Source organism: Aptenodytes patagonicus, chromosome W, assembly GCF_965638725.1.
Source record: "Aptenodytes patagonicus chromosome W, bAptPat1.pri.cur, whole genome shotgun sequence".
NCBI lineage: Eukaryota > Metazoa > Chordata > Aves > Sphenisciformes > Spheniscidae > Aptenodytes > Aptenodytes patagonicus.
The window spans coordinates 26,297,328-26,317,238 of record NC_134981.1 but is presented as its reverse complement, the minus strand read 5'-3'; the positions used below and the strand labels follow the sequence as shown (position 1 = coordinate 26,317,238).

Here is a 19,911-nt window from a genome sequence, read left to right as displayed (position 1 = left end):
AGCCTGACGGGCACCTCTCGGAGTCTGTGCCCTATGGTGGGCGCGGGGAGAGCTTACCAGGGGAGGCATGTGCCCTCGGTGCATCTGGCCACTGGTGATTTGCAGTTGAGCCTGCGGCATCATGCCCACCTGGAAGTTTTCCGGCCCTCCAGCCCCTGTCCGCATGATGGCTGGCAGGGCCACCGAGCCCAGCTCTGCCTTGCCTACACGGTTAAATTGCTGCTGCAAGACGGTCGACCTGAAACAGGGAGAAATACCAGGTCAAGGGATGCCCACAGCCCCAGCACCAGGCTCTCCAGGAGCACTGCTGCCGAAAGACTGGCAGCTCTTCCTCCAGACACACTGTGCTGCAAGCTTGGCTAGAGCCCGCTCTCCATTCAACTTCTGGTTGGCAGCTAACTTGCTCCTAGAGGACTTACTTCTTTGGAGACACGGAGTCTTCCAGCATGGTGGACTCCTCATCCCCCTCCAGTCCAAAGTGGTCTTTGCTCTTTTTCTGCAGAGGGAAAGAGAAAACACGTCAGCCAGCACACACCTCCCAACCTCCCCCTCCTCCCACAGCCCAGGCACCATACCAGGGCCACGGGGTCCCCCTGGCAGCACCGTGTGCCAACAGCCGTCTGGAGACAGCTGGAAGGGGCACCCTGCACCCCTCTCTGGAGAGGAGACTGTTATCGGTGCCCGGCTGCCCTTCCCAGCACATCCTCACCTTTTTCAGGATGATGTCGATGTAGCCGGCAATCAGCTGGGCGATCTGCTCCCCCTCCGTCGTCTGCACCGAGTAGTAACCATCCTGGTAATCTCCAAAATCCTGCAACGGCACAGCACAGGGTAGCACCGGAGCAGGGCGCTGGCAGCTATCTTGAGCCCCTCTGGTATGCACTAAGCACCCGGTGCCGGCCTCCAAAACAGAAGCCAGGGCTGGGAGAGGCACCGGAGGAGGGCAAGGCTGTCCCACCGCAGGGCAATACCCAAAAGAGGGGTTGGCATGAGAGCAGGCCCCCACAGGGGCACCACCAGGGAGGCGGGGTGGAGGACCAGGGCTGGCCCCTACCAGGGTGAAGCTCTTGGGCGAGGCTGCCCAGCGCTTGATGTTGGTCAGGCTCCACTCCTGAATCACTTCCTTGGTCTTCTCATCCACACGCATCACACACTCTTTGGTGATCCCCAGCAGCCGCGGCACCAGCTTGTTCTTCCCCTTCATCTTCTCCTGCGGGCCACAACAGAAGGGTTGCGGGCTGCTCCCAGGACAGAACCGTTCAGACAGAGAACTTTAAGGCCTCCTTTGGCTACCAAACACACCCAAGGCCACACTTTCAGGTGGTGACAACCATGACATGGGGCTTGAAAATGAGAAAAAGCATGAACCAAGAAGTGGGAAGGCAGCGCACAGGGAAGGCCAAGAAGGACAAGCAGATAGTGGAGACGCAGGGAAAACTGGAGCAACATGGGTTGATGGGTAGCAGCTCAACAACAGACGGAGAGATACTGGAGAAGGGAAATTTTGGCCAGAGGATCCACTGCTCTACCTTGACCAGGAAGAAGGAGACCCCATAGGTCTTGAGGGAACGGGCAAGTTTCACGTAGCGAACTTTGGCCTCGATCTCGCTCATGTTCCCACAGTTCTTGTGGGCCTGCAACAGCAAAGAGAAAACATCACACTAGCTCCACGGTCCCCTGGCTGTGCTACCATTGCCCTGTCATTGCCTTTCCAGGCTCTCCCCACCTCACCGGCGTCCCCTGCCCCTACTACAGCATCCCTCTGACCCTCTGAGACCTCAGGAGCTGCCTTGTCTGCCCACCTACAGCTTCATGCTCCTATTTCTCACCCACCAAGCCACTACATGCTGCCTCCAGGGACAAGAACAGCCTCAACCTTTGGCAAGGAGGAGCAAGAAGCCCAGGTCTTAACACCCCCCTGCACGTACCATGAAGATCTTGCGCTCCCCTTTCTGCTTGATGTACTCCTTGGGCAGGAAATCCTTGAGTCTACCAAGAGACAGCCAAGCCAGCTGTTAGTGGCAGAGCCCGAAGCCTGCATTTGTCTTCGCCTACAAAGAGGCCCAACCCAGAGCCTTAGACAAACCCCTGGCCAGGGAATGGGCTGGGAGTTTTTGGGAGCAGGAAGGATGTGGGAGAGGTTGCTGCAGTAATGAAAGCTGCCCCAGGAGCCACCCTGCTGAGAGCAGGGTGGAGGTGCTAAAGATGCAGCCCCTTGCATGGCATCAGGGGAGGCTGTACGGCGGGCTGAGGTCCCCCCCCATCAGAAGGGGAGCTGGCTGCATGTCCCAGGGTGGCGCCAGAGGGAGCAGGACGAGGGGCTGGCACCCCTTGCAGCTGGCGTGGATCTCCACGCTTGGGCACCATGCTGCAGGGAGGAGAGGAGTCACTCCAGAGATGTCTGCATCCCCAAGCGCTGTGTGCCAGCTGCTTGAGCTGCCTAGAGACAAGCCCAGGGGCTCCCCGGGACACTCACTCTAGAAAGCCCGGCTTGTGCTTCTGCTCATTGTGTGGCCCGAACTGGATCTGGCACTGGTAGCCGGCAAACTCGCAGGCTTTGTCAAAGGAGACAGGGTGGGAACCGTTAAGGATGTCATCACGAGCCTGCGTGGGAAGAGAAGACACCGCTGTTGGCTGGGCAGCAACACAGCCCTGCCACCACTCCCCTCCACACCAGGCAGGACCTGTTTTCCAGACAGAAAAGAAGTGGCCGTGAAAAAGAGGAGGATCTAGGGGCAGGCTGTCCCCTACAGGGACCATCACCATGCCTGGGAGAGGAACAGCAGCAGGACTTCAGGATTGTTCCTACCAGGCAGAGGAGACATGGGATCCCCTGGGGAGCTCTATAGAGTACACAGAGGGCAGGACTGGGATTGCCAGCATTGGCTCTTACCCAGGAAATCTCTCCCGGGAGATAACTGGGCATCCTGAAGTGCCCCCATGGTGACTCCTGGCCAAAACCCTCAGCCACCAGCCCTGACGGGGCTGGCACAGGGCAGCAGAGAGAGGTGCTCCAGGGAGCTGTACCTGCACGTAGAGCAGGTTAAGCTGCACAGGGTCTCGTGAGTCCACGTTCTGGTCAGAGTAGAAGAACTTGCGCCGCAGGAGCAGTGTTTCATTGTCGTCAATGCCTTGCTCACGCAGGGTCCGGCCGTGGTCCAGCCAATTCACTGCAGGCAACACCAGAGCGTGAGCAGGGACGGACACCCAGGCAGGGCTGGTCCCAGCCCTGGGGCTGCTCGCACAGAGCAAGAAATGGATGTCCGTTTGGTGCATCCCGGCTCTGCCCTGGGCCTCCACACAGAAGGAGAGACTCCAAGGAGCGTGGGCACATGTCCCCTCATCACAGTCCTCTCCACTCCCCTGTGTTGGGTCTTCCCCTTGCGGGGGGGAGGGGGGAGCCTGCTCCCCTCCCTGCCCACCAGCTCTTCTCCCCGCTGCCTTTGGCACAGGCTGACCCCGTCCCCAGCACGTGCAGGCACGTACACTCGTCATCCGTGTGCAACTTCTGCTTGAGCTTCTCCATCTTCTTCTCATCTCGCAGCAGGGTCTTGTCCTTCTTGAGGGTGCCGGTAACCTCCTCCTTCTTCTCTTCCATAATCTCCCGAACAAGTGAGTACTCATCATAGTTGGTGATGCCTGCAGGAGTGCAGAGGACCGAGCTCAGCACAACATCACTGCCAAATACAGAGCCTGGAGTGACGCAGCATCATGCACCCCTCGGACATCCCTGCTGCCAGGCTATCTGCCACAGAGCTGCTGCTGATACCCCCCACCAGACGCTGCCATCTCTCCCCACCTCCCTTCCTCCCCCTTGCTGCTATCCCCTTCTCTCACCGATCCGGGCACAGATTGTCATGAGCATGTCTGTGACTGTTTTGGAGTCATCCACCATCACCGTTTTCACTGTCCCATCCAGCATGCGGATCTTCAGGGGCCGCTGCTTCTTCTTATACTCCATGGTGTCCTGTGAGCACAGCAGAGCACAGCTCCCAGCAGTGGCACCGGCACAGGGTGCCCGCATCCTGCCACCGTGCCGACAGCTCCCATCTCCCCAGTGCAGTTGGGGGGGGCATGGGGTACATCCAGGCACGATGCAAGGCAGCAGGGCAGGCACCCACAGCACTTCCCCACCGTGGGCATGTCTGACCGCAGAGCCGAGGCAGGTACCAGCTGGAAAGATGTGGGATGGATGCTTACCCCGTTGCGAAGCATGTAGTAGTCCAGAGCCTTCCCAGCCTCCAGCCAGATCCCTTTCTTTGGGTCTTCATCCGAGAGGAACAGCCCAAAATCATTGGCTGAAAAACAGGTAAAGTCTCTGCCAGGGTAATCCTGAGCAGGACAGGGCCACCAAGATGCCAGCCTGCACCCAGGAATGTGCCTGCAGCCCAGCACGCAAAGCACAGCAGTACTGTGCATGCTGGAGCCCAGCAAAAAGCTGGCAAGCGAGCTTCAAGGTACTTTTTACCATATAGTTATCTATGGAAAAAATAATCTGAAGCATGCCTACGCAATGCCAAACTTGGAACTGACCACAACTGAAGGAAGAGCTTGGAGTCGTGGTTGACAGCTCTCTGAAATCTTCAGTACAACGTGTAGCAGCGGCCAAAGCAAGGTAGTAAAACGTTAGGCATCACCAGGAAGGGTGCTGGGAACTGGTCTATAAAACCTAGGCACATCCACACTTAGAGTACTCCATGGTGGTGTGGTCTGCACCTCCCCAGAAGGACACAGCAGAGTTTGAAAAGATACAGAGATGTGCAACTTATATGATGGAGCCTTGGTACGAGGGACTAAAGGAGCTGGGATTCCTCCGTTTGGGGAGGAGGCTGAAGGAGGACAGGATCGAAGCTTACAAGGTCTCAGAGGTGGTGAGAAAGTGTAGAAGTGCTGTTCACCAAATCCTGCTCCCTCAGGGCTGGGGTACCCAGTGAGAGTGCTGCTGCTGATGCCCAGGCAGTGGCACCCCAGCTTGGACCCACAGGGATGGCCCCATCTTCTTGCTGCAAGAGGCCAGGACCACGCCTGGCTTTGCCCTGGGAAAGGTCCTTCTCTACCTTTCCAACAACCCCACGCCACAGGCTGTCTTGGCTGGCTGCTAAGTTTATAATGAATCAGCTCTCTGCAGAGAGGGACAAATTCCTGAAGCATCCTGCTCCTGCCTGGCTAACACTGATGTTAGGATCCTACTAAACAGGGAGCAGAAAAATCACTGAGGCTTGCCTTTTTTTTTTTTTTTAATTTAAAAAAAAGCTATTTTCAAAGCAAATTCTAAAAGGATAATTCTAAAGCACAGAAAACTCAGTAGCTTGCCCCAGATCCATAGCTTGGGCAGGGAGAGGCGCTTCCCAAGACAGAGCAAGACCAGGGCTGGAAACCTACACCAAAGTTCCCCCAGTCCAAAGGTCACAAAAAAAAACAGGGCAGCTCAAAAAGGGACCCCTGAGTGCCACTGGGTAAGGAGAGCAAAGAGAAACAAAAGCTGCAAGGAACCAATAAGAAAAGAAAAGCAAAGCTGTGAGGAACTGAAAAGGAACTTGGGAATAAGCAGTTCCCTTTAAGGCTTTCCCCTTGCCCTTTTTTTTTTTTTTTAATAAGCAGGCTGGCTCACACCCAGGAGCAGGAAATGCAACGCTCCTTCCAACACCGTTACAGCCCACATCCACATAAACATCCAGGCCCTCTCTGAAACCCGTGATCCGCCAGACCACGTCCCACAGGCCAGCCAGGCACCGCACGAGAAGGCATTTCTTTTCATCCATGAGGAATTCGCAGCTCCCAGATGTCGCCGTGCTCCCCCTCCTCTTCCCACAACTCCTGACCTCCTGTTTGCTGCCTGCCTGTTGCACAGCTCTCCTCTGTGGCAGAGCCGCTTTCAGAGGCGGCAGGGACCCAGGACAGCCCCCAAGATGATGTCCCAGCGCTCCAGCCCTCCCATCCATACCATGGACAGGCCACATCTGTGTGGGCACGAATCGCATCATGAGCTCATGTGCCATAAGCTTACTTTTGAGTCTTGCAGCAGCAGGGAGATATTAGAGCTGAGAAAGCTTAGCAAGGTAACGGAGCACCAGCACAGAGTCTGGCAGAGAGCTGCCAGGGGGGACAGACCTGACGGAGGACTATATATTCCCCCAGAAAGGAAAAATTAACTTATATGGTTTATTAATGCTCACTATGACCCCTGCGACTGTTTAAACCCACCTAGTTCTGGCTAGTGGTGATGAATGCAAGTAGGAGAGAGGAGCAGAGACAGAAAGGGCAGCAGGCTCAAAGAGCTCAATGAGTATTTCACTTCCAAATGTGTTTTCCTACCTCCCAAGCCCCCAAATTTCTTCTGGGGTGTCAAGGAGGGAGCCCAAGGAGCTCAGCCCCTCGCCTCAACTGGGCAGGAAGACTTGGATCTTGTTCCCCCCACCCCCCCGCTGCTCTGTGCCAGCTGGGAAAGCCCAGACAGGCATGGGGACAAGAGAGGAAAGGGAAGCCAGTGAAATGCCAGGAGCCAAGCCAGGGTGGCCCTGGCACGGCAGCATGGCGGGCAGCCCCACTGCAGACTTACGCTGTCCCATCTGGGCCTCGGGCACCCGCTCACGGATCATCCGGCAGGCATCGTACACCATGGTGGAGGGCTCGAACTGCATCGTCTTCACCACGTTGCCGATGCTGATCTTCAGCGAGAGGGCGACCATGGTGGCGGTTCAGCTGTCCCCACTCCTGTGTCACCTGCCGGAAGAGACAGCCAGGTTAGCTCTGACTGCTGTCCCCGTGCGGTCCCCTCCGATATGCAGGGTCCTTCCTCTTCCTCTGGCAGCACCTCTGCTCCCCAAAAGCTGGGACCTGGCTTCTAGCAGCAAGCAAGGGCTGCACCCCGTGCTGGTGAGCCTGCGAGGGGGTCCCGCTTTCCAGCCCCATGCTGACCCCGGGATCTCTGGCCAGTGTTGGGACCCTTGTCTCCCCGTCCCAAGGTCCCAAAGCCGATTTTGCTCTCCTGCAAGAGCGATGGCAGCTGGTACTCAGCGGAGATGCTGCCAGCAAGGAGGAAGCGAGCATTCGGGAGCATGCAAGATAAGCTGGGAGAGCACAACGGAAGGGGTTATAATTAAACCTGCTGTGACACAGAAGCCACAAGAGGAAAACCAAGCTTTGACCTGGAGCTGGTAGGGCCCTGCCCCAGCTATCAGGGCCCCCCATGTCGCCAGCGGACGGTGCTGAGCTGGCAGCCTGAGCACAGAGGGACCCAGAGGGATGGAAAAGCCTGGAGTCGCTCGGGGAGGTGAGATAAGGGTACCAGGCACTGAACTCGCCCATTAAAAATAATTACCTGGGGAAAGCACCACTCATGCCGAGTACCACATTGGCGCTTGGAGACTGGGGTCTACGGCAGCAGCTGTGGCACAAACCCAGGGCAGGGGAGCCCATGCACAGGGCAATGCGCAGGAGGGCGAGGGACACAGCTGCTGCAGCTCTTGTTGCAAGGGTACACGAGAGCTGCACCACGCCATCTGAAATGGGCCCCAAGCTGGGTCCAGCTTGAAGAATCAGCTTCAAGCTTGAAGGACTGCATAGATCAGCTTCAGAGCAAGCACCCCTCAACAGGGTTCTGAAACACCAGGTTTAATAACACCTAATTAGAATGACAATATTATTACAGCAGAGCAAAATCAGAAAGAAATAACACAAGGAGGTTGTAAATAAGCCCCCCCACTCGCCTGCTGCGGCTTGTAGGGCGAGCCCTTTCCTTTGGGTTTACCCGCCGTGCAGAAGCTTTCAGTGCTTTCCCAGGTTGCTGCATGCCTTGGGGTCCCTGCACCAGGTCCTTCTCCCTGCCCTGCTGCTCCCTGCCCTTCTCTGCATCCCCAGTCCCCGGCCAGCCCCAACCCGACGCTCTCCAGTAGTGACACCCCTTTTCCTCTCCCTGAGAGCCTGCTCATGGGGAAGAAGTCTCCTGCTCTGCCTTGACCCAGGCTGCCTTGTCCTTAAACCCCAGCTGGTAGGAAGACACAAGAGCACTGGCAGGATGCACCATATCTGCTTGTCCTCTTTTAGATTGATTTTCTCCTACCAGGCCTCCTATTATGGCTGTCAGGGAAAGGTTACCGGCCACGTGCATCTTCAGCCTGGCCTGGGAAGGTTCTTAGGCAAGACTTGCTAGCAGCCTCCCTCACCTGCCTTGCACCACAGCAGCAGATGGCAAGCCTGCGCATCCCTGCCTGGCACTGCCGGCTTCGGTCCCCCACAGAAGGGGGTACACTGGTGTGGGCTGCTTCCAACCGCAGACCCAAGCAGGCTGGGGCAGGACCTGTGATGGATAAAAAGTTCCTGCATCCGATTTTGGGCAAGAGCGAGTCAGAGCAAAGAGAGATGGAGGGCAGGGGTCCTGCTCCTGCAGAGCCACAAAGCCGGGTGGGAGGCAGGGACAGAGGAGCTTGCCGCCTCCGCCAGTACATGGAGCTGCTCCAGCTCCGCATTCCTGAGCCGTTCAGCAATGTTTCTGCAGAGGCCCGCAGCCCCCACTGGCTCTGCTGACGAGGAATGAAATGTATTTTGGGTCCGGAGCGAGGGAGCCCGCTGGCAGCGGGAAGGAGGCGGCAGAGGCACCCACGTGTGCCATTGCTGTCCACCCAAAAGCACCATCAAAGCTGCAGAACCGAAGGGACGAGGAACACCCTGCCATAGAAAGGGCTTTTTGAGTATTTCATACACAGGGCAGGCTGCTGCAGTCACCAGGCCAGTACTCAATATCATCTCTATATCTAAAAATATTCTCGAGTTGAGCATAAAGCTGCTCTCTGTCCCTCTGCAGGAAAAGGGGAACATACCACCACCAGGACAAGGTCAGAGACCACGAAGGAAGAGGAGGGGAGGATGCCGGATGGCAGAGAGGAACCGAGATGAGCCAGGCCATGCCAGTATTGCTCCTGCCCTGGCCATTTCTGCAGCCTCCTCTTGCCCTCCCAGAGCCACGCAAAATCAGGCGCTGCACCAGAGGCACCCCTTAGCATGCCCTTCACAGGGGCCACCACGCTTTCCAAGACCTCACAGGAGGATGACTGCTCAAGCCTTCCTACTCCCGAGCTCTTACAAAAACGACAGAGCTTAGAAGGGAAGGTGCTTGCAACATCAAGCAAGCCCTCGGAGGAAAGGGAGATAAATGGTTCATTTTAATTCCCATATTCTACGGAAACGGTTCAGGCTCCAGCAGTTGAACTTTGCTGACATCAATGTCTAAAGCAGAAATGCTCTCTGCTGCATAAGAAGTACACCTCCTCAAACCCTGGAGAAATTTGTCAGTAAACATGGCAATTAATCACACGGGGTTTGCAAATCTGCCCGCACACCTCCTCCTGCAAGAGGGCACCGACGCAGGGCTCGGCCCCTGCAGACCTCTCCCCTCCAGGTACCACGTGGGGAAGGAAAAGCCGGACTAGACGTAAGGGACAGGACAGTATGGGAGCCCGGTACTGCAAACCGGAAAAATAAAGGAAAAGGACAGCAAAATTCAAGCTGTCCCTCTGGGAAAAAAAAAAAAAAAAACAAACCACAAAACAAAAAACCCCCAAACAAACCAAGTATCGATGAACACACACCAAATTTCTGCACTGGCTCGCCTCCAGAGCAAGCAAACCCATTCGCAATCGATTGTCAGTATGCAAAGGCAGATAAGGCACCAGAGCAGAGAGCTGGCCAGCTGGCAGCCAGATTAAGGCACTTTCTGCATTTTATGGCAAGCTGCGTGCAACCCTTTGAGCTGCAAGCATGCTCCTGAGCCAATCCCAAAATGGGGGCGGGGGGAAGAGTTCTTGGTGGGGTCCAACCCCCTCGGGAGCCGTCCTGGCTGCCTCCATCTCACCCCGCACTAGGTGAGCAAAACCATCATGGTGGTGGAGGTCTCCTTGCTTGGGGCTCTGCTTAAAGGCAGGGCCAGCACAAGCAGGGACAGCTGTGGGGAGCCAACGCTGCGACAGCCCGAGGAACCACTATGTCATTGCCGGGACCACTGAGTGAGTTTTCCATCACATGATATAACTGCTATATTTGTATCGGCTGAGTTTAGCACTGCGAGAACGGTTACAGAGGTTTTATCTCTTAAAAAAAAAAAACACAACAACAAAACCACCCAAAAAACACACAACCAAAATTCAATAGCATCAAAGCAGCCTGCTGGCGCACTCACAGCAAGTTTCCAGAACAAGCCACAAATCTTCAAACACAACAATTTCGCCATTTTTAACGTGCCCTTTCTAAGGGAGACTCCGGATGAGGTTTGGGTTTGTTGGGTTTTTTTTACAGCAAGGCCAAATTTCATTTGAGAAAGGCCCTGCTCTGGACCACCCCCAGGCTGGGGGTGAAGCAGCACCGGGAGCTGGCTGCAGGAAGCTTTATCAGCTGCAAACCGCCCCACTGCTGGGGCTTTCCACAGGCACAGGGCTGCCCACCCGGCCAGCACAGCCAGGCAGGTCCCAGGCCACCGCGATGCCTGCCAGCAGCAGCTCTGCCCACACACCAGTGTTTACACAACAGCAGAAGGAACTAGGTCAAAAAATAACCCAGTAAGCCACCGGATCCGGCTCTGGACAGGTCCTCCAGTATGGGACCAGTATACACAGCCACAGCAGGCACTGGAGGCACGGGTGGCTCAGCCTTCCCATCAGCGTGAGGCTGAGCCAGCAGCCCTGGCCAGTGACGATGCTGCATACTGCTGAGCCGATTCAGCCCACTTCCTCTTTCCCAGCTGTGTGGCCACATTGGACGGTGAGATTGTTTCTTCCAGCTGGGGCCAAGCTTGCTCCTGGGGAATGTAAATGGCTGGTGAGCCTGGCCCCACGGCACCTCTGCGACCACCCAGCTATTACCTGCAGCTGGGGCAGGAGCATCTTCTTGCCCCCGCAGGAAGGACAGCCCTGCTCGGCATGGGAAACAGGCAGGAGATGGGTAGTGGGGCTGGGGGAATCACAGCTACAGCTGCAGGCAGCCCACAAGCTCACCCGCACTGGGGTGAAGCGGCTCTGGCCATTAACCGCTGGTGTTTCCCACGCATCCCCAGGCCTGTCCGCTCCTGCCAGGCATCCCCTGCCCTCCAAAGGGAGGGGGCACAAACAACGGCACCCCCCGGGCTGCCCACCACCAAGGCAGGCACAGGGGCAAGCAAGGGCAGGAGGACAGCACACTCAGCCAGCAAAAAGGAGGGCACCCCACAGGTCCCTGTTCCCCAGCCTTCCTGCTCACCTTCCCCAAATCTGCCAGGACATGCCACTTCAGGGTACACCAAGCTCCCATTGCTGCCATTCAGTGAGCAAGCTGCGCATTCAGCTGGTGCTCACCACACAGCATCATGTACATTGCACAGCAGTGGCCACTCATTTAGCACTTAGGGAGTTTCACCCCATGGTCTACGGGGGGGGGGGGGGAGGGAGTTCAGACCCTTTACCGGGCAACCTGTGAGCTCCAGCAAAGCTAAAGATCCCAAAAATACATCCCCTCCCCTTCTCAGCAGTGAGACACAGGGAGAGAGGAGAAGGGATTAAACAATTATTGCTACCAAATATGGGTCTAACAGCCAGCAATGAAGCCATGGCAGAAGCACGTAGACATCCTGCCAGCAGATTCAAAGGGCCTGGGAGCTTGCAGGGGTGCAGGCAGGAACCAGCAGAGAGCAAGGCTGGGCAGGGAAAAGGCAGAGGACGTGGCAGGGTTTCCCTTGCCCGGTTAGCTGCTCCAGCTGGGGCACGGTGGGGACCCGCGCTTTTCCCTGTTGGGGGTCAGTCCTGCTCCACCACACTCACCCCAACATCATGCATCCCACCCCAGCACCCTGTCCCGGGGGGGGGAGGGGGGGGAGGGTTGGGTCACAATCAGCCTTCTGTGCCAGGACGATCATCGGGAGCTGCCAGGGTTACCTCCCCTGGTTGCGTCGCAGCTGTGAGGAGCGCATCCTCCAGCGTCCCTACCCAAAACCACACTGCGGGCCAGAGACACCCTTCCCACTCGCTTCCCCCTGCGTACAGGCAGGGCGGGCAGGAAGGGCAGCAGGAAAGCTTCACCACCATAACCGACCGGTGCCAAAACTCATCCCCCTGGTTTGAAGGCCTGTGGCCACACCCAGGCCTCTCCCGCTCAGTCCCCGGGGACCCCCGAGGCAGGGACAACAACCAGGGCCTGGTGAGTGCTGACTTCAGGCCGAGGCCTGTGGCGGCTATTTTGGGGCAGGACAAGGACAGGGCCGGGATTAACGGAGCCAAGGCCAGGCCCAGCCGTGCCTGCCCACACCGCCCCGGGGTCACCAGCACTGGCGGGTGCCGGTGCCCGGCAGGAGGGTGCCGCCAGCCCCAGGGGCAATAGGGCACGCCCCAAAACCAGGCTAAGGCGTGACCGTCCCCTCGAAAGACCCTGGGATGACCGCAGCCTCTCCTCCCCGGGGAGGCACCCCAGTGGGAGCAGGGAAGGCTCAGCCCCGGTAACCGAGGCGCTGCTCCCCCCTACCCCCCTGTAAGCGGGGGGCTCCCCCCAGGACATCCGCTTCCGGCAGCCCCGGGTTACCAAGACCCCATGCCCCCCCATCCCCATACCTGTGCACAGGCAGGAACAGCGCAGCGGCCCCGCCGAGGCTATGCGGAGCGGGGCGGCACCGCCCGCTTCCCACCCCACCGCCCCCCGCCGCGCATGCGCCAGGGCACCGCGCGCCGCCGGGCGACACGGTTCGGCACGGTATCCTGGGGCTGCGCTCCACCCGGTCCCCCCGCATCCCGGCCCCACGCTCAGGGCTGCGCGCTGCCCGAGCGGCACAGCAGCCGCACTCCGCCCACTGCTCACACCCCCGAACCCCCACCCAGCATGGCCCGGGCACCCCCAGCTGTACCCCCACGGCCGCCGCGCGCTCACACCGCCCACGCGCCGTCGGCCAATAGGCACCCGCGCCGGCGCCGCCGCGTCCCCCCTGGGAGGGGCGGGGCCGCCGAGTGTGCGCGGCCTGCTGGGAGGCGGGTGACGTCACTGGTGGTGCGTTGGAAACGCGCGTGGCTGGGTGGTGTCGCGCTGAGGTGAGGGACGGGACGGGCTGGGACCGCCGCCCTCCCCTCACTCCACCCGAGTCTGGGGGCCCTGCGGGGCGTTGGGCGCGGAGGCTGGCGGCTAGGGGGAGCTCGCAGCCGTGGCGTGGCCCGCCGCTGACAGCCCGCCGGTGGGGTGCCTGGGGCCTCGGTCCTCCTCCCGCGTGGGGCTGTGCTGTCAGGCCTCGTGTTGTGCTGCCCGGCAAGGACTCGTTGGCTGCAGGCTGTGCCCGTGCCCTAGGCAGCGACACGCTGTGCTTGTCTGTGGGTCAGCCCCATGGCTGGGGCTGTGAGAGGTTTTTTGGCTTCCTTTGGGTGGGTGTCCAGGCAGGGGGAACGGTTCCTGCCCTGCATGCTCCTGTGACCCTTCTACCTTACGTGCTGTTGTCTCCTCTTGTTCTCTTCCTCTCCTTGCTGCCTGCCCAGTACATGCTTCCTAGATAGATATTTCTCATGTCTGTGGAAACAACAAGCCCCAGCATTGCCTGGACTCTGCCCATCTCCCCTTCCTTTCACTGCTCTGCTTCCTGCCGGCTAGACTCTGCTCTCCATGCCATCTGGCAGGGCAGCCCTGCACACCAACTTCCTGCTCCTAGGCAGCTGGCACAGCAGCCCTGTGGCTGGAGTCTGCCCTTTTTTTTTTTTTTTTTTGGTGGGGTGTGACACCTGTCAGCTGGATCTGAAATCTTAACGGTGCTAATGGGGAGGTTGTCCCAGCTGGCTGCGTGCCAGGGGTACAGCACCTTCGGGCTTCAGTGGAATGGCAGGATCTTGCATACCCTCCATGGCAAAAAGTCTGGGGTCCTTCAACTTTCCCTCTCCTTCCTGCAGCTTTTGTATTCTGGGTGGAGCCTGGCTCCCGTGGCTGGGTCCCAGTAGTCTGGTGGGGCCACTGGTGCTGTTAACAGCCTTGTTGGGATGGTACTCATGGCCTGGTCATTGCTGCAGGGCCCTGGCAGCTGTTGCCATTGCATGGGGAGACTTTGTTAGTAGGGGCTTGAGTGACATCCCAAAGGAGTGCTGGTGTCTCCCCCGGGGCCTGTGCTCACTTTGGATGTCTTGCTCAGATGTTGTGCCCAGAGGAATTGGCTGCCCTGGCAGATGAGGACCTGCTTGACTTCCTCCTGAAGGATGATGCTCCCCGTCCTGAAATCCCAGGGGAGGAGAACAGTCTGCTGGAAGACTGGGGCCTGCCAGAGCCTGAGGTGAGTTCTTCAGGAGGAATTGCTGCTGGGTTGTGGGGAGGTTTGGCTCCCTGCTTATTAAAAGCTTTTTCTCTGCAGCTCCTGAACAAGGAGATGGATGACTTAATCAGCTCCCTGCTGAGCCCCTTTGAAGACGAACCAGGCATGCTGCAGGGTTATTCGCCTGCTGACAGTGACAGCAGCATTTCTGAGGATCAGAATCTGTCCCATAGCCCTGGCAGTGACTTTGCCAGCAGCCCTCAGAGCTCAGACATTGTGCAGTTTGATCACAACTATTCCCTCCATCGAGATTGGCCTGTGCTTGAAAGTGTGAGGTCTGAAATGGCAGAAGGAGATGTTTCCATTGACCTTGGTAAGTGATGTGCGTGGGCTCTATCCTGGCTACAGGCAGAAAAGCAGTCCCACATAGGGGTTTTTGGAGAGGTGCAATGGAGAAATTTCGACCATTTCGACAAACAGACTTGGACCACTCAAACCCTTCAGCCAGAGTAGGGGTCGAAATGGAGAAAGCTGAGTTTGGTGGCTTTCTGCTGCCATAAAATTGTGGTTTTGTGCTACTCAAAGCTGGTTGGTCAAGTGCTGCCTCACTGAGGCCCGGAGCTTGACTCTCCTTTCCTTCCCCAGAGACATGGATGGGTTTGGAAGGCACAAGTGAGGCGCTGGAACAAAGCTCCAGTTTCTCCATTGCTGTCGCTGTGGATGCCGGACCCCAGCTTGTGCCCAGAGCCACCGTGCAGGTACTGACTGCCATGCCTTAGGAAGCATGTGGGCTCCAGCCTTTGCTTCTGCTCACATTTCCCCTTCTCTCCTGGCTTGGCTCCTGTGAGCGATATCTCAGAGGAAAGCATGATGCTGCTTTGGGAGAGCTGATCCTGGTTCTGTAGGCTTTCTGCATGCTCTCTCTGCCCTGGGGTGGACTCCCTTTACTTTGTGTTCTCAGTGGGTGTATTTTTGCTGTTTTCTAGTCTGACTTCCCAGAACTGGTCCTGACAGAGGAGGAGAGGCAGCTCCTGGAGAAAGAAGGTGTTTCATTACCAACCTGTCTGCCACTGACCAAAGTGAGTCCTTGCTACAGCCTGTCACTCCCAAACAGACTTGGACCACTCAAACCCTTCAGCCAGAGTAGGGGTCGAAAATGCAGGATGGTGCCTTGGTTGAGAGAGTTAGCACCCAGGTGCTGCGTTCAGGACAGCATGTGGCAGGGCTTGGTGTCTTCCTCCTCCCTTCAAGGCCCGGGGGGTGTCCACATGCACAGCATCCTCTGCTTTGCTAGCCAGATACGAAGAGCAGCAAGACCTGGCTGCTGTCAGTCTCCCCACTCGCAACTGCTTGCAGGAGGCAGTTACACCACGAGTGCCTTTTTCTTTCCACTTCCCTCATCTTATGAGCTGCGTGCTTTTCATCTCCCTTAGGTGTGCCTCACTCTTCTGGTACACTGGGGAAGCTGCTGGCCTCATCAGCAGGCCAGAGTTTGCCTTGCAGCTTGTGCAGTTCATTCAACGGTGTGGGAGGGACAGAGGACAAAAGCATGTGGGTTGCTGCCTTTCTAAGCAGGGCTGAGCGCTGAGATGTATGCAGGATTTGCGAGGGTTGGATTGCCAATGCCCTGGGGTGGCTGCTAATGAGAAATGGCCCTTGCAGGCTGAAGAGCGGCTTCTGAAGAAAGTGCGTCGGAAGATCCGGAACAAGCAGTCAGCCCAGGATAGTCGTCGCAGGAAGAAGATCTACGTGGACAGCCTGGAAAACAGGTATGGGCATGCAGCAGCCATTCTGTGCTGCTGCTGGGGTCTTGCCACCCTGGGCAGAAAGTGAGGCTGACCCCTGTGGTCATATCCTGCCCTGCTCTCTCAGGCTTGGAGATGGCCCAGAGCTTGCTCCGTTTGAGCCAGGTACTGGCCTGCCAGGTCCAGCGTGTTCTCCAGGTTAAGCTAGTTTGTAATACAGTCTGGTGTCGCTGATCTACAGGGCTGGTGTGCTGCTAGGAGCAAGCATCCTTAGGGATCAATCTGGCGCTTCTCTGCAGGACTGGGCAGGGCTTACTCTTCCCCAAACCTGGTATGAGATGTCATTCTCTGGGCTTTGCTCCAGCTGGTGGTGCCAGGTAGACCCCAGGAGCACTTGTAGCTGCCCCAGCCACCTGGAGTTGGTGGCTGATTCCCTGAGGGAGAGACTCTGGTGGAGTCCCTGCTGTTGACTAACAAAATCTCTCTGTTTTTCCCCTGTGCTGTTCATCTTTCCCGGGAAGGGTGGCAGCCTGCATGGCTCAGAACCACGAGCTGCAGAAGAAGGTGCAGCTGCTGCAGAAGCAGAACATGTGAGTTCTCGTTGTTGGACATGGCAGGAGATGTGGTGGGGAAGGTTGCTTCCTCTTCTTGGGATTGTGGTCTGTCCCTGGCTGCAAAGGGGCAGGAGGGGAGTGCAGCTCTTGGTTCAGCTGCTGTGTTAACCTGCATTGCCTGCTCTCCTGCAGGTCACTGCTTGAGCAGCTGCAGAAACTGCAGGCCTTGGTGAGACAGTCCACCACCAAAACTACCACAGCAAGCACCTGCATCATGGTGAGTGGCTTCAGCCCCAGTGTCTGTGAAGGGGTCTTTGCTGTCCCCATAAGTCTGGGAGAGAGGTGTTTATTGCGGCCAATGATGCCTATCCATGTCCTTTGCTGAAGGCTTTGCTGATCATCTTTGTGTTTCTAGGTCCTGGTTCTGTCCTTCTGCCTCATTCTCTCCCCCAGCCTCTACTCATTTGGGAGCAGAGTGCCACAGCCGGAGCTCAGAGGTGAGTGCCCCGGGGGCTGAGGCGTGTTTCCAGGTGAAGTGCTGCCCCCTGGGGCAGAGCACCTTCCTCGGAGACAGCCTGAACTCTGGGGTGCCTCCAACCCAGCAGCTCCTTGCCTGGGATGACCACTTGGTTTGGCTTTGCTGTCTCGCCCCAGCTCTGGACTCTTCCTCAGTCCTGTTGCAGAGGCCCGCCTGGGGGCAGGGCCCTGGGCCAAGGACAGTACCAGAACTGGATGTATCCAGTCCCTCTTGGAGTACAAGCTGTGCTTGTGCCTGGCGGCTGTGCAGCATCTTCTCCCTGCCTCCCCGGGAGGAGGCAGCCCTAGTTGAACAGTTTGTTCCCCTCTCGTGGGCTCTGTGGTGGCCCATGCTCAGAGCAAGACTGTGAGAGGCTGGTGTGTCCCACTCTCAAGGTGGGAATGACAAGGCTGGCTCTACCTCTCTTGCAGTGCTGTCACGGCAGATCCGCGAGTTCCCAAACCAGGTTAGGCAGGCGGCACCTGATATGCAGGAGGAAGCTGCGCTGGAGAGGCTCAGCCCAGAGCCTGAGGACCCCTCGTTGTTGGGCAGCCTCAATCAGTCATGGGAAGAGGGACAGAGTCCACCCAAGCCCAATACCAGATCTGCTTTCAACAGCAACTCATCCTCTGACCCTCCAGCAGCAGCAGGCTCTGAGCTGGGCCCTCCCCAGCCTCAGGAGCAGCGCTCCCAGAATGACCCTTTGCACACGGCGGTGCCGGCAGCGTGGAAAGCCAAGAGGCAGGAGTGGGTGGAACGTACTGCCAGCATTGTCATCCAGCAGCACCGTGCTGATGAGATGTGACTGCCGCCTCCTTCTGCCTGTTGGGGTGACACCAGGCACCCTGCTGGGCAGGGACAAGCAGAACTGTGTTAACAGATAATCTATCAAAGCAGATGCTTTTGAATACTCCTGATTGCTGGCAGCTCAGAGGGTTTACCAGGGAGGAATCATTTTAGGGATGACCTGATTTTACACTCTGCTCTGTATATCCATAGCAGGACCCTATCTGAGATGGGGTAGGAAATTGTGGGAACTTTGCTACGGCTGCTGACGTGGCCTGCAGCATATGGAGGGTGAAGGCAGTTGGGCCTGAGGTGCCTGTACCTGGTCTGACTGGAGGCAGGTGGTCATGAATGCTGCTGCCCTGCTTCTTCCCTGCCCAAGTGGAGGTGAACAGGCTGGGTCCTGCACTTCTTACCACGTCTGGTGGCCACAAGTATCTGTCCCTTGTCCCTTCCCTTTAATCCTGCAGTGTTGCCTGATTTCTGGGTGTGAGATGGTGAGCTGACCTTCAGTGCCCTGGCAGGGAGCGGTCCTGCCATTGCGACAGACCCTGTGTTTCCCCTGTTCCTGCTAGGTGTTGAGCCACGGGCACAGCTCCTGGCCTGGCTAGAGAAGGTGCTGTGGAGTCCCTCCTGAGCAACACATGCTGTTTCCCTTCGTAGGGGCTGAGCCTTTCATCTCCCACAGCCCTGGGAGCAGGGCTTCTGGTCCATGCCTCAGGGAGAGAAGGCATGCCTTGAACCGGACTGCTGAGGGGGCGTGGAGCAGAGAACAGCAGAGCTGTTTGCTCTTCTGAAGGCTTTCCTGGCCGCAGGCTGGTTTCAAAGCTGTGTCCTCGTGTGCCCAAGCTTTGCTGCGCTGGCTGGTGAGGCAGTTGGTCGGCTCTGGTTGCACCCCAGGTCTGTGCAGAAACACTTTGAGCTGGCAAGTGGTGTCTTTCCTGGAGTGCAGCTTAGTGGTACCTGTTGAGCATCTCTCCTTGTCCTACTTCAGATCTACACTGGTGAGGACATTTCCTTATTAATGATGTGTAAATAAATATTAATGATGTGTAAATAAAACGTGCCCTCTGTGCAACTGGGCCCTCCATGGTTGTTTTGGTGCAGGGCTGGGCTGGCTGGTGGAGGCTAGGGGCTGAGCCAGGGGCTGAGAGTGTTGTGGGAGAAACCCAGTGGAGGCTGGGAGGTGGACCACCCTTGTAGCCTAACAAAGGGGAGTGGGTGCTGCCTTCCCTTCCTGTGGCTGCGGCTGTGCAGAGGGGCTTGTCGAGGCACGGTGCACGTTTGCTGGGCAGTGCTCTGCTCTCACCCCTTCAAGGGTGACACCCTTGAAACACTTTTGGAGACAAATGGATGTTGTGAGCATCCAGCACCCATGTGCAACCTGTGCATGCTGAAGTTGCTGGTGTAGTGGAAGCGAGCAGCTTCCCTTGTAAGAAGCACGAGGAGTCGGTGTCTGCCCCCACCGCTGCTTTTGTAATGGGGAACTGCACAATTGCAGGAAACAATGCAGAGCCAGGGTGGTGAAACAGCCCAGTCCCTTCAGTCGGGGGCTGCAGAGAGGGCTCTGTCTGCTGGGTGGTTGCTAAATCAGGGCTGTGCCCTGGGTTTGGTTGGGATCGCTGGATCCACGGGAGGCACTAGCAAACCCTGAGGTCAGACTGCTGAGCCCAGCACAGGGTTTGGGGGCATGGGAGCCCAGTGAGGTGATGGGTGCAAGCAGCACCGTGCTTGCAACCCGCCCAGGAAGCAAAGGGCACTTGTGCAGACAGATGAGATGTAAAATTGAGCGCTGTGTCTCTGCCCGTGGAGGAGAGACAGCCAGAGGGTGGCTCACCCATGGGCTGTGTCTCAGGACAGGTGACGGCACGCTTATAACAGGATCAAGTCACAGCTCTGCTCTGCCCAGGGAGGGCAGCCCATGAGCATCCCCAGGGAACCACTGAACCTTTTTTCCCAGGAGCCGTGTGGTGACAGGAAGGTCTAGGACCCTGTCCTTGCTTTCGTTTCATTTTTTGCAGTTCAAGGCCAGGGTGCGTAATGCCACTGATGTCACCTGTAGTCCCTGACCCAGCGCTA

General features: G+C 57.6%; 2 protein-coding genes across 3 annotated transcripts in view; one reads left to right on the top strand and one right to left on the bottom strand.

Annotated features, from left to right (window-relative positions):
* LOC143171887 (talin-1-like) overlaps positions 1-12,611 on the bottom strand; it is a 35,263-nt gene extending 22,652 nt beyond the window's left edge. For both annotated transcript variants that reach the window (XM_076361050.1, XM_076361051.1), the window contains exons 1-13: positions 12,567-12,611; positions 6,560-6,723; positions 4,201-4,298; positions 3,838-3,967; positions 3,487-3,639; positions 3,028-3,170; positions 2,477-2,604; positions 1,929-1,989; positions 1,530-1,634; positions 1,055-1,210; positions 710-811; positions 420-496; positions 58-238 (exon numbers count right to left, since the gene is read on the bottom strand). In XM_076361050.1, the coding sequence (XP_076217165.1) occupies positions 58-238; positions 420-496; positions 710-811; positions 1,055-1,210; positions 1,530-1,634; positions 1,929-1,989; positions 2,477-2,604; positions 3,028-3,170; positions 3,487-3,639; positions 3,838-3,967; positions 4,201-4,298; positions 6,560-6,689 (1,464 nt within the window). In that variant the 5' untranslated portion in view covers positions 6,690-6,723; positions 12,567-12,611. The remainder of the gene's footprint in view (positions 1-57; positions 239-419; positions 497-709; positions 812-1,054; positions 1,211-1,529; positions 1,635-1,928; positions 1,990-2,476; positions 2,605-3,027; positions 3,171-3,486; positions 3,640-3,837; positions 3,968-4,200; positions 4,299-6,559; positions 6,724-12,566) is intronic.
* A 395-nt stretch (positions 12,612-13,006) lies between these two features.
* Positions 13,007-17,966, top strand: LOC143171947 (cyclic AMP-responsive element-binding protein 3-like). Its single transcript, XM_076361131.1, has 10 exons — positions 13,007-13,037; positions 14,114-14,251; positions 14,330-14,603; positions 14,876-14,988; positions 15,217-15,309; positions 15,893-15,999; positions 16,497-16,565; positions 16,722-16,806; positions 16,945-17,026; positions 17,478-17,966. Exons 2-10 carry the CDS (start codon positions 14,114-14,116, stop codon positions 17,849-17,851), a joined length of 1,335 nt encoding a protein of 444 aa, XP_076217246.1. The 5' UTR covers positions 13,007-13,037; the 3' UTR covers positions 17,852-17,966.
* Positions 17,967-19,911: the final 1,945 nt, after the last annotated feature.